Source organism: Onychomys torridus, chromosome 10 (assembly GCF_903995425.1).
Source record: "Onychomys torridus chromosome 10, mOncTor1.1, whole genome shotgun sequence".
NCBI lineage: Eukaryota > Metazoa > Chordata > Mammalia > Rodentia > Cricetidae > Onychomys > Onychomys torridus.
The window spans coordinates 34,143,009-34,156,913 of NC_050452.1; the positions used below are offsets into that span (position 1 = coordinate 34,143,009).

General features: G+C 38.8%; 1 protein-coding gene across 10 annotated transcripts in view; it reads left to right on the forward strand.

Moving 5' to 3' along the window:
- Clock (clock circadian regulator) overlaps positions 1-13,905 on the forward strand; it is an 83,571-nt gene that overhangs the window by 34,920 nt on the left and 34,746 nt on the right. For 8 of the 10 annotated variants that reach the window (XM_036200737.1, XM_036200744.1, XM_036200741.1 and 5 more), the window contains 4 exons: positions 1,892-1,951; positions 2,192-2,340; positions 5,062-5,153; positions 11,288-11,377. In XM_036200737.1, coding sequence (XP_036056630.1) covers positions 1,892-1,951; positions 2,192-2,340; positions 5,062-5,153; positions 11,288-11,377 — 391 coding nt within the window. Of the gene's footprint in view, positions 1-1,891; positions 1,952-2,191; positions 2,341-5,061; positions 5,154-11,287; positions 11,378-13,905 lie in introns of those variants that run through there. The other 2 variants (XM_036200745.1, XM_036200746.1) reach the window with 2 other exon arrangements.

Here is a 13,905-nt window from a genome sequence, read left to right on the forward strand (position 1 = left end):
GATGGATCCAGTTTTTTAAGGATTTTGCTAATAGAGTTGTACAGAGTGGCTGTTGATATCTGAAGGCAACTTTTCTCCTTTTTTGGACTAAAGAACAAAGATATATCTTGTATCAGAGCATAAGACTTAAGGGCAAGGAATGTCCTTAGAGAGGTTTGCCTTCACCATGGCCATAGCTTTGGATTATAGGTGTAGTCTCCTCCTTGAAAAGACATGCCAGCCATTCAATTCCTTTTCTATACTTTATGACATCTGGGATGTCATCTGTGTGTACAGAGATAAAGAAGTGATGATTAATATGGATTCCTTACAATCTGAATATTATAAAATTATAGACTCCCTCATCAGAAAAATGTATATACATGTAAGAGTTTTAAAATAAGTTCCCAGGCATAAATGGACTCCTTCAAGTCTATTCATGGGCCTCCATGAAACACAGCTTACAACTAATCTCAAAATGAGGCTAATAGATGCTTCAATGGCTATTGATCTTCACAAGCCACAGCAGGATTTGACTGAATGATGTGACTGGTGGATTCATGTAAAAGCTCACCAACCACCAGAAACTTGGATATCACTCCTTAGTTTTAAGAGTCTCTCGATGTAATTTGTTAGACTTTTGCCTCAGATCTCCAGTTGTGCCCATCTTGTCACTTAAATCCTCACTCAATGTTCTCAGTTCTACAAGTCCTTCCTTAACCCCTCAGACTAAAGCAACTGCCCAGGGTTGCTGGTTGGTTTTCTATTGCCATGACAAAACACCATGACCAAAGTGACTTAACAAGCATTTAATGTGGGGCTCATGTTTCCAGAGTATAGTGGAGACCATGACAGCAGGGAACATGACAGTGGGTGTGTACCATCTCACTGGAGCAGGAGCTGAGAGCTGACATGTTGACCTAATAACCATGGGAGAAGGGAGAAAAGGAGGGAGAGAGAATGAGAGTGAGCTAACTAGGAATGTCAGGGGCTTTTGAAACCTCAGAGCCCACCCCTAGGGACACATGTCCCCCCAAAAGGCCACACCTTCTAATCCACTGAACAGTTCTACCAACTGAGGACCAAGCATTTAAGTACATGAGCTTGGGGGGTAAGTCTCCTTCAAACCACCACACCATGGCTCCTTTAGAACTGAGACCTGTTGCTACACATTTTCACGCCTGTTCTTTCTACTAGAAGATAAGCTACAAGAGAGCAGCTATTAGTCCTGTTTACTTTTCTGTAAGATCCAGGACACAACCTGATACCTGAGTACTACTCAGTATCTCGTAAATGGGTCAGAAAGACTAAGTTCATAGCTAGTAATTGTGATGTTTATGAATAGTGGTGTTTTTAAAAGTGACTATCTCACGTGGTGGTGGTGGCAAATGCCTTTAATCCCAGCACTTGGGAGGCAGAGCCAGGTGGATCTCTGTGAGTTCAAGGCCAGCCTGGTCTCCAAAGCGAATTCCAGGAAAGGTGCAAAACTACACAGAGAAACCCTGTCTCGAAAAACAAAACAAAACAAAACAAAACAAAAAAGTGACTGTCTCAGAAGGTTTTTAAGTTATGATATTGTAGTTAATATAATTCCAGGTGATGTCATTTTATACTGTCATTCAGTAGGTATTAAAATTTTGAAATAGGATATTTAAACTAGATAAATTCTTGTTTAGCCTGATACATACATATAGCTGAGTATCACTGCTTATAAAAATTGATGTGTGAAAAACTTAAAATGTAACTAAATGTAATTAAACTTGACTAGAAAATCAATCTGTGCTTTCTGAGCCTGTATTTATATGATCCATTCTTCACCTAGGAAGCGGGTCAGTCTGAGTGGATCCCCTGTTGCTTTGATGGTGGTGCTTACTGAGTTCTCTTAGTCTTTTCCCTTTGCTTTCTCTTGTAGAGATGACAGTAGTATTTTTGATGGATTGGTGGAAGAAGATGACAAGGACAAAGCAAAAAGGTAGTGAGCCATGTGAACTAGAAAATAGTGACTACGTTGGTAATGCCTGCATGTATTCAGATGGGTTAGCAGAGTAGAAAAGTGTAGACGATCAGAATACAGTTTATATTCAATTGTTTCCTGACCTTTTGAAAGTAAACTGAAATATATTATGTCATGTCCAAATTGAAGACTGCATGAAACTATTTGTGTAATTAAATTGATTGTTTAAAAACTACATATTAATTTCTTTTTTCATAGAGTGTCTAGAAACAAATCTGAAAAGAAGCGTAGAGATCAGTTCAATGTTCTCATTAAGGAGCTGGGGTCTATGCTTCCTGGTAATGCTAGGAAGATGGACAAGTCCACTGTCCTGCAGAAGAGCATTGACTTCTTACGCAGACATAAAGGTAAAACATCGACTTTGTAAAAGGGGTACGGTTTGTGTAGCAGACTCTCCCTTAGAACACAATGACCTGTATGATGCTTAAGATAAGAAAACAAAAAGATTCCTAGTATGTTCTTTCTTTCATTCAACAAGCATTTAGTGGTTTCTGTGTTCTAGGTCCTTACGAAGTTAGGATGACTTTCTTGACTCTCAAGCCAGAGGACACAAATGTGTAAACACATTAAAATACAAATGAGTAGTTTTTGTAAACTATAAGCTTAGGAAACACATTTTACAATGATTTTTTTTTTATCATAAAGGAAAGAATGTTTCAAGGTGTACAAATAGGTAATTTTTTTAAACTAAGTCTTAGGTTAAGTAAATAAATGAAAGCGCTTACACAAAGGAGATACTGTGTGCAAAAGTGGAAAAGCAGGAGGTTTGGGTGTAACTGGGCATGTGTGTATTGGGAGGCTGTAGGTGTGTCTGAGAGTTTGGGGCCATTTTAAAAGGTCATTTCAGTGTATGTCTAGGAAAGAAACACAGTACCTAAAAATATTTATTGATAGAAGAAAATCATCTTGACTAATATTCATGGAAAAAACCCACTTGTACAGGGTTTGGTAGTTAGGTAGTGGAGATTCTGAACTGTGTGAAAACTAGAGAAGGATATTTGCTTTTTCAGATGAAGTAAGACTGCGGCCCTTCTTAGGAAGACAGAGGCTCACTACTACCTCTGCTTCCCTTCTTTCCTCCCCTTCGTACTTGAGTGCTAGAGTGCTGTGTGCGCCACTACTCTGAAATGCTGTCATTCCTGACATTACCCAGCCATCCCCCACGCAGCAGAAGTGTTTTCTTCTTCCGTACTCTCTGTGCACTTAGACCTGGTGATCTGGATCTGCCCGCTGCTGACTCTTCTCCCATGGCATCCACATTCTGCTTCTGCTTCCCCTTCCTGTCTGGCCCTCCCTCCTCTTCCCTTCTCTACTCTCTCAATGGGATGTTTCTCAAGGCTTATCCTTGTGATCTGATTTTCTCACCCCCTTTCCTGTGGATAACTCATTGTGTAACTATAGCTGCTGTGCATCTGTATTAAGCTACTAATGAATCTGTTTTTAGATGCAGAATTTTCATCCTTGCATTTCTAGTTAACTATAGATAGCACTTTCCATGTCTCCAAACTCAGTTCCTCTAAAATGGATTCATTTTCATTTTGTCAGGCCAGTTTTTCCTAAACTGGTGTTTCCATTTTTATACCATTTGATTAGGTTCCCAGGGCTCAAACATGAGGTCCTTTGGGAATGTTTTCATTTGTCTTAGCATCCTGTCACACACACCACATTCTCTTCTGATTCTTTTGTAAACGTTTCGGTCACTTACATTGAGCCTCTTTGTAAATAGTGTCCTTGCTCCCCTTGTATACATGGCACACTCACGGAAATCAGTCCCATAAACATTGTAGAGCTCAGTAAATGATTGTTGAATGAAATAAAGTGAAAAGCATACATTTCCACCACCTGAAAAAGAGAACATTAATTTGGACACTAACTAGGTTTTACCCATGAAATTGAATGTATAATTCTCACAAAAATGAAATTTGTGGTAAATTTCAGGGAAAATTTTAAAGTATTTATTCATCTAACATAGACCTGTATTAACTAAACCTTATTAAATTAATTGTGTATATAATTGACAACAATTTAAAGGGCATGACTGTATTTCACAGAATTAGTAGCTGTACTTTTTAGTTACCTGTCATAGTTCAGTATAGTCATCTGTAACAGCCAAATTTGGTATGTAAATATGACATATTTAAGTATCTGATAACAAAACATTAAAACAATAGAATCCATACCTGTCATTGGTCTTTAATTTGTGTGATTGTTTAGTATTAAAGGAAAAATAAGGCTGAGGCGTGGTAGTGTTTGCATATAATCCTAGCATTTGGAAGCTAAGGGAGGAGGGTTGTAAGTTTGAAGCCAGCCTGGAATACATAGTAAGACCTTGTTTTAAAAAGAAAAGAAAACATTTATTAAACAGTAAATAGTTCAGATTTCATTATTTATTATAACATTCATATAACTAAATTTATTTGCTGTAGCAAAATGAAGACATAATATGGTAAATGTGTGTGCCAGGCCAGAGACGCCGGAGCTTTGGCAAGCTCCCTATCGTTAGGAACATTAAGAAGACGCTGAGCAAGTCACTCTGCAAGAAATGTCACTGTGAAATTCTGGCCCCAAATCTTCCTTTAGTCTCGTAAGATTAGGAGGAAGCTTTTGCCTGGCAAAAATAGGCCCTTTTTGTTGAAAACAGACTGGCTGGTCCCATTGGCACCTTTCCTCTGAGCTGATCCCTTATCTCTACTCAAGATAGTACCATTTGAATGGCAAGGAGAAGACGAGGTAAAAATTCTTCACAGTGTTTGGAATAATCTTGTTGTAATCTGCTTGCTTTTATTTGCTAATTATGCCAAGTTGGAAACAGACCTAGGCCTGTCCGCCATAGAGCATATCAAAGCCATCCCCTCGCCCTCCAATTAAAATCCCAAAGAAAGTGATACTAAATTATCCAGACCAAGTTCTAGAAAATAACATTCCACATTTTCAAACCCTGGCCTCCTGTTAGGTAGAGCAGTAAATACTGCCTGTTCTTGTCATTGAGTAGGAAGAGAAGGCAACTTGTAGGGTTTGTGCTCCCCCAGTGGTTAGAGTATGCCACTAATGTGTCAATCTGTTTACAGAAATCACTGCACAGTCAGATGCTAGTGAAATTCGACAGGACTGGAAACCTACATTCCTTAGTAATGAAGAGTTTACACAATTAATGTTAGAGGTATGTCCAGATTTAATTTTTGAAAGTTGTATTTTTCTAGAATTTTAACAGTGGTTAATTTTAGTATAGTTTTAGCAGTATTAATAATTGAAAAGTCTTAATTCAGTGTAAATGTAATAAGCTCTGTTTATGTATAATTACAATTGATCAGCGTATTGATCAAATATTGTAAGCAGATAATGCCATGTGGGTAGAGTGATACCAAGTTTTCCTATTTTCATTATTTGAAAATTTGAGATGCTTTCATATAGTTCAGAAACCTATAGCTCCTGAGTCTTCAACCTGAGACCACCTACTACCTTCTGACAAAGCATAGCCTGTGTCATCACAACAAACTCTACTGTCAGTTGTGTCTGGCTTATTCCAGCTGAACTACTGTGCCATAATAGCATGGATTGCAAAGCTTGTGAACAGCAGTTTATTTTCTGAAGTCCTGGAGGCAGACAGTCTAGTAAAGAGGCCCCAGTGGGCTTGGTATGTGGTGAGAACTATTGATTCCAGTTCATGGATGATCTTACTGTGTCATGGCACGAAAGACATGCTATATAGGAGCTCTCAAGGACTCTTTGATGGGGACACTAATTTCATCTTTACCACCTAATCACTTCCTAGCTATTTCCCCCCAGTACAACAAAATGGGAAATTAGGTTTCAATATCAATTTTGTAGGACACGGCATTTAGTCCTACTAGACATCTGCCTAAAATAACTACGAGTTGTAATAAATGATGTATTTTTCAAATGAAAATATGTGTTAAAAGGTAATCATTCTGTAAGTAGAAACTTTTAAAAGGAAGTGAGCAGATATTCTTGTATTACAGAATTGCTTTTAAAAATAATTTAGAACAGTTTTTGCTTGTATGTAGAACATAACATCTCCCGGTCAGATACAATGTACATAAATTTTGGAACATTCATACCTAATAGCTTTACTTTTCTACTCTTTATCCTTCCCTACATAGAATTATGAGGTTATCATTTATGCACAGAAACTGTCAGAATTTAGTATCAAGTTTCATGAAACTTAAAATAGTAAACAGGTGGTTTACTTTGTAGGTAACAGTGATAAGAAAAATCATAAAAGTACTAACCCCAGTATTCAAGAGGATAGGCAGAGTGATTGGGGTGGGTCAGGGGTATTATGGCTAGCCTGGGCAGCATGTGTAAAAATCATGGATGTAAGAAATGAAATTGTTAGATAAAGAATTTATCTGTACCATGTATGTGTATATAATACATACATCTCAAATGGCTTTTTTATACATACTAGGGTCTGAAGCAAGGCAGAACATTTTTCCAGTAAGAGGATGTTTTGTTTATTTGATTATACTTTGGGGTGTAACAGTTATTGAACTCTATCTGTATATTTACCAGAAATTATTAAAATTTGTTAGAGATATGTGTAACATAAGCATTTAAACCTATACTTTAAAACTGAAGGGTACTTTTCTTCTGTTAACTCATCCAGTTCCCAGACCCACTTTAAGGTGTTTGAAGTGGAAACAGGGGCTGCCTCTGACTCTTTTACTGGCTTCTGAGACCCTACTTCTCATACCGGGTCACCTTGCCCAGCCTTAATACATGGGGAGGCGCTCAAGTCTTACTCTAACTCGATAGGCCGTGTTTTGTTGATATTCATAGGCGACCTGCCGTTTCCTGGATGGAGGCAGGAGAGGAGGAGATGGGGGGAGTTGGGGGATGGAGAGGAGGGTTGTGGGGCAGGGGGAAGCTGTGGCCAGGATGTAAAATAAATAGATGAATTTTTTAAAAAAAGGTATTCGAGATAAGGAAATCCAGGGCCAGCGTTTTCAGGAAAGGTGCCCATGTCACTTAGGCTTCTGGGATGTGCAAGGAGGCCATGCACAATTATGTTCGGTAGCTCTGAAAGATAAATTAGCTCATTTTGTTAGTGTACAGTTGACATACAACTCAAGGAACAGTCTTAATTTTACCTTTTTTCCTCTTAAAAGAAGTTTGGCATTGTACAAAAATATATCTTTAAATATTGTTTGAGAAGTACACACAAGCCAATCTCAATAACAAGAAAGAAAATGACTCATTCATCATTATTTTATAATCCTAGTGCAGTTTTTCATTCAATAAGATTTTCTGTATTTGTTATAAACTGCTTGCTTTTATTGGCATGGAAAGTTTCTTATAACTCAAAAAATTATTTTATTAATAATCTTATGCACATGTTTTACTAATAGGCTAAATACCTTTAGTTTTTTCTTAATAATAGGAAGCTTTTATATTAGTTACTAAAGTACATGTACTTCATACACAGATAAATATTAAAGAAAAATGAACAAAAGATTCTAGTGATGTTATGACATAAAAACAGGGAAAACATTAAAAATTTGAAAACGTAAGTTAATTCTTTATGATTGTCCTCAGATTTTAGATTCACATAGCTGAACAATGTTGTATTTACTTTTAATATGTAAAGAATACTTTTAATTTTTTATTACATTTGTTTGTCTACTTATTTATTTATTAGTATGTCTGTGGTTCCACTCTTGCCCCAGCACACATGTGCAGGGCATAGGACAGCTTGTGGGAGTTGGTTCTCTCCTTGGACAGGTGGATTATGAAGATCAAACTCAAGTTGCCAGGCCTGGCAGCAAGCACTTTTACCCACTGAGCTATATTGGTAGCAAAAATATTTCAAACTCTGTGTATATACTGAGGAAATGTATTTCTAAAAAGTAATAGGCCAAGAAGAAGGGTATGTATATAGGTGTGTATCTTATATCCTTAATCCAGATGTTTGTACACATGTGATTTTACATACATCAAGCCTGCTTTTCTGATTGAAAATCATAAAATTAGGATTGGATTTGTTGATAAATAGTCTGGTTTTGTTTGGGTAAAGTTTATCTGATCGGCAAGACTATGATGTAGTTAGTTGTATTACTTTTAGGTGGTCATGTTGATTAGATTGTAGCTGAGTAGGCCCTCCCTGTTTTCAGCTGAGTGTCAGATGTACGCATTATCTTAACATGTTAGCACTGCTGGTACAGGAGTTTAGCCCATCTACTTAACATGTTAGCATTGCTGGTACAGGAGTTTAGACCATCTACTTAACATGTTAGCATTGCTGGTATAGGAGTTTAGACCATCTACTTAACATGTTAGCATTGCTGGTACAGGAGTTTAGACCATCTACTTAACATGTTAGCATTGCTGGTACAGGAGTTTAGACCATCTACTTAACATGTTAGCATTGCTGGTACAGGAGTTTAGACCATCTACTTAACATGTTAGCATTGCTGGTATAGTAGTTTAGCCCTTCTACTTAACATGTTAGCATTGCTGGTGCAGGAGTTTAGACCATCTACTTAACGTGTTAGCGTTGCTGGTGCAGGAGTTTAGACCATCTTTACTTAACATGTTAGTGTTGCTGGTGCAGGAGCTTTAGATTATTTAGCTGAGCTTGTTCATCTCTGACGATGTCCAGAGAAGTTGGAGATTGTTTACCCCCACAAAGCTAATTAATGTCATAGCTAGAACCTAGGTCTTAATATTTCCTTGTGTTGCCTCTCCATTCTTTGAATGCAACTGTACTCACTCTCTCACTCTGTCTCTGTCTGTCTGTCTCTGTCCCCCCACCCCACCCCATCTTTTTTTTTTCTCTCTCTCATCTGTTGCCTATCTGTCATTTGCTGCAGGACAAAGTCAGTCATCTTGGTAAAGTTATCTCTGATTGTATACTGTTTCCCCTTGTCTGCTCATAGTCTTCCTTGTCGTCTATAAGACAAGGGCTCACAATCTATGTCAGCTTCATCTTTGCTCAAGATCCACAAGGAACTCCTGTCTTCTTCCCTAGAACTGACATTGTAGTCTTTCACAGACTAAATAATCACTGTTACCAAGAAGATACCCAGATGAAAGACAGAGTGTTCTAAGTAATGAACAGTTGTCCTTTATTCATACAGTAAAAGAACAAGGATAATTCACAGTTGTCCTTCATGATATGGGGATGTTCTCTGCCTTATTCTTCCATAGTTCTCAAATTCTTCTCAAGGAAAATTTCTTCCTCTACTCAAAAGATTTCCATGAGTTGGCAAACAGTTAAAACTTTTCTCTGCAAGAGGAAAGAGCAGGCTTTAGCTCTAGGAGTGGGCCTAAATGATGAAGCGCTTCACTTCAGTCCATTCTCTGTAGAGAGAAGCCCCACAGTTCCTAGCAGTTCTTCACAGAGGGAGCTCACCATCACAGTGAAAGATAACCTGCTGTCTATGCTGACAGTCTTCTCACATGAGAAAGCATAGGTTTCCTTTCTTTACCAATTTGACTATTCACAGTAGCAATCAAATAATTACTGATTAAATCATAATGGGGTAATACTGTAAGAGTTGCCTTAAATTCAAGATTTTAAACCCTCTCATTATTAAAAAATAAATTTGTTTGAGTTGTTTTAGAAAGTAAGGAACAATTCAAAATGAGTTTTCTCTGGGACCCATATCCCTCCCCTAGTAGGAGAGAGATGGGGAAGGATAAGGATACCCTTTTCTGTATCTTCAACAGTTAGAGACTCAGGTATAGCCTCATGGTAGGGCATTTGCCTAACATTCACGAGGCCCTGCATTCACTTCCTAGCACTGCAGACACCAGTAATAATAATAAATTGGACATGGTGGCTTACCTGAGTTCAAGGCCAGTCTGAGCGATAAAAAGCTTTCTCAAAACACCCCACCCCCCAAAACACACACACACACACACACACACACCCCAACATAACAAAAATAAAGCCCAGCTTGTGGTGGTTTCCTTCCCTCCCAGTCCCATCCTTTATGTGCTGTCCCACTTTCCACTTGTACCAAGTGTGTTTGTTCATCTGTGCCCAGACACAAGGAACACACACACACACACACACACACACACACACACACACACACACACACACAGTTCCTACCACAGTTGGTGACCCTTCGAGAGAGAGCTGTTTAACTGAGTCACTGGCAGCTTCTCTACCAGTGATCTTCTCTCCTTTAACTTACAAGTGGACTTGTTACCTTTGCGTTATTATTCTTTTGATTTTCAGTGTTTCTTTGGTACGTGAGCCCTTTACAATAATTGTCCTTCCTTCATATTTCCTGTCAGGGTTATGAATGAGTTATAAGAGCCTCTTGTTGTCAGCTTGTTCTAAATTTGTTGTGACTGACTTGCCTTCCTGTTGATATTGCTCTTGGCAAATCACCAAATTGGCTTGTTTTCTGGTTCTGTGGCCTATCTGCTGTCACTGTACCATCCCTCTTCCTTGTCCAGCTCTTTCCACACTGGATTCTGCCTTTACTGTTTATCTGGCTCTTTTCTTTCTCTTCATACTTACATTTCAGTGATTCTTCCAAGCTTTCTCTTTGGCCCCTTTCTTCATTGAAGCTCTTTGCATTTCAGTGGCCACTACTGTTCCTGTGGTTGTCAGATGAAAGCACACTGAATCTTGTAGCTAACATCTCTCCTGAAGATGTTTGTAATTCTTAGCACTTGGTTGACCCTTCTCTTTTCCTATTGCTACTAATTTCATTCAGTGTCATTAAGTTCTTGAGTATCCCAAGGCATGTTTCTTGACTCAATTTGTTTTATATATTTCTTCAAGACTGCAAGTATTGAAGCACAGCCCCCGTCCCAATATAAAACCTTCTGTTGGCGTCCTTTTATGTATAGAATAAAGATGCCTTTACCAAGAGTTTGGGCCTTACATGATTTTGCTTCAGCTTAGTTTGGGGAGGCTTAATTTGTTCTTCTCCCTTCATTCTGTTCCTCTCATTATATTCCTGTACTTCCAGCTCACACTTCTCTGTGTGTACTCTATGAGATGTGACCAACTCCAGATAAGCTGTACTATACTACATACTGTATCATATAGTGTATGTATGCAGCTATAAAGGCAAAACATTGATTTCTTACCTTTAGAAACCTGCTTCCAGTAGATAGCCAAAGTGACGTTTTTCCCCCAGACACATCTAAAGATGCAAGAAAATCAGTATACTAAGGTACCGACAACAGAATAGCTGCCATTGTGACTGTACTCTAAACATTTCTACAATAAGTCCTTCATCATTTTTCTTGTTTCTCTCCAGTAAAATGCTTCTTTCTTTTCCCTTAACTGACCATTATGTTTAATTTCAGGCTCTTGATGGTTTTTTTTTAGCGATCATGACAGATGGAAGTATAATATATGTATCTGAGAGTGTAACTTCGTTACTTGAACATTTACCAGTAAGTATAAGAACCCTATAATCTCTTTATTACTTAATGTCTACATTAACTGTTGGAATGCACTGGGAAGTAGGCCTTTCGAGGGAGATTTGAACAGTGGTTGAGGGCTGGGGGAGAACTCTAGGTTTGTCTTTGCAATAGCATTGCTCTGTTTTCTCAGACCAGTCCTACACAGCACTGTAGCCTCTGGTGTTCTTCCCTTTGCATTCCGATGCTAGCGTTGCAATGTTTTCCTTTTATCCTGATGAAAGTATTGTACCAAACAAAAACTCCCAACCAAATTTCTATTGAGACACTTATTGCTATGAGGAGAGCTCATAAATTCTTTTCTCGAAAGAGTGTCTTATAAAAACTGAAACTAGTAGGTGCAGAACTTGTGTGCAGTGTGAGTTGGACTAGTACTGTAATGATGGTCATATTCCCTTTAAACTGTGTCATCAGAAAGGCGCACTGGGCTGGCGATGCACGCCGTGAGCTGTAGCGTGTGTTAGACCCTGGCTAGGAGCAGTGGAGGGCTGGAGGGAGGGCAGATGCACAAACCTGTCCAGTGAGTGTGCTCCCGGAGGGCTCTGCTACTGCTGCCTCTCTACCTCGGACCCCGGCGTTTCTCAGGTGTAGTGTAGGGAGGCTTAGCTAGAATTGACTGATCTCTGGAACGCCGTCAGTCTGAGGTTGTAAACATCCAGGAGGAGGAAGACGAAGTCTTTGTAGACTCCAAGGAAAACTTTGCCATTCCTCTTGAGTTTGGCCCATGAGTGACAGATTTGCCAGTTTCCCACAGGCCAGTTGCTCATGGAGTCCTATACAGGCCATGCCATGTGAAAACACACATTTACTTAGGGTTTCACTCACTGAGGGCTTCCTCTGTTTCCTCAACAGTGAAAAAAAAGTGAAGAATTCAAGTCCACTGAATACTTTTGATTGACATGCTGAATGCCTTACTTGTGTGTTTGCTTTTTCACTCCCCCCGTATCTATTGACCATCCATTCTGTATTGAGCCCTAGGCTGAGTGCTACCTACAGTTAAAGGTTTTTGAAATGTATTGGAAATTTTTATGTAATACGTATTTAAGATGAGTTTGTGATATAAAAAGTCTAATATTTTTAAATTACCCTTGAAATGCCCATTGTTGAAAATTTACAACAATGCAATATAAAACATTCTGTAAATATTTCTTTTTTAAAAACAAAACAAAACAAAACAGAACAACACTTTCCTCCCCTCTGGTTTCCCTGCCACTTAATCCTTGTCTGGAGAAAGGACTGCACACTTGAAAATGCCAGACTGTACAGGGGCAACTCTTTACTGACAGTCAGGCAGTGAACATTGTGCTCGTTTTTAAAATTTTTTTTACTTTTAAGTTTTATTGATGTGTATGTGTGGCTGTGGCTGTGTGTTTATATGCCATTTACCTATGGGTGCCCGCAGCGGCAGAAGGTGTTGGATCCCAGGAGCAGAGCAGTAAGTGCTCTTAACTGCTGAGCCATCTCTCTGGCCCTGTATGCTAGTTTCTACAAGTGGCCTGACTTTACTGATCTTCTTCTGAAAAGACAAATAAAGCCTAAATCCGAAAAGTGATTTGAAAGTAAACATGAGAAAGTGGTAACATGTAAGGCAATTGGCATGGGCAGAGAGAAGATCAGATTAAGTAGATATTCTGGGTGACCCCCTTTAAAATATTATTTGCTCTTAAACGCTGAGCCAAAATGTTTAGAATTTGCTAACTTAACAAAATATTACTCTCCACCAACCAGTGGGATAAGGATGCTATCAGAAAATATCTGAGGTCCATAGCTGAGATTTTTCTGCCTGGCTAGCCCATGTCTGATGTTTCATCCAATTTTTGGGGTGTTTTTTTTTTTTTTTTGGTTTTTTGAGACAGAGTTTCTCTGTGTAGCTTTGCGCCTTCCCTGGATCTCGCTTGGTAGACCAGGCTGGCCTCGAACTCACAAAGATCCACCTGCCTCTGCCTCCCGAGTGCTGGGATTATAGGCGTGCGCCAATTTTTTTGTAATTAAAATGTAACTACATCCACCAGTGTGTTTTTTTTTAATGTCTTGATTTACAAATTTCTTTGTTCTATTACCATAAAACTCTGTGAAACAGCTTCCATGTTGGAATAGCAGAACCTGGGATAAATTAATCTATATTCCAGGGCCACCATGGTCACTTTATTTTGGCTTCAGACTAAATACCACTTTTCTCCCTTGGGGAGGGGAATTTGCATAGCAAGAAAACCTGGAGCGCTAGAGAAGGGGTGCTGGGAACCTGAGATGTGGTTCATTGAGGTCACTTGCCTAGCATGCGCATAGCCCTGTGTTTCTCTCCCTAGCTCTTCAAAATAACAGCAATAAAGAACAGTATAACAAGAGAACAAGAAAAGCCAAGGAATGCGTCCTTTTATTCATTTATGCACACTTTCTCATTCTTCATTTTGGCACTACCTTTGGATTCCATGCAAAATGAAAGGCCTTCTCTTTTGTTGACTGTGTGCATCCTACCACTTGAAATTAGCTGTTAGAGTGTT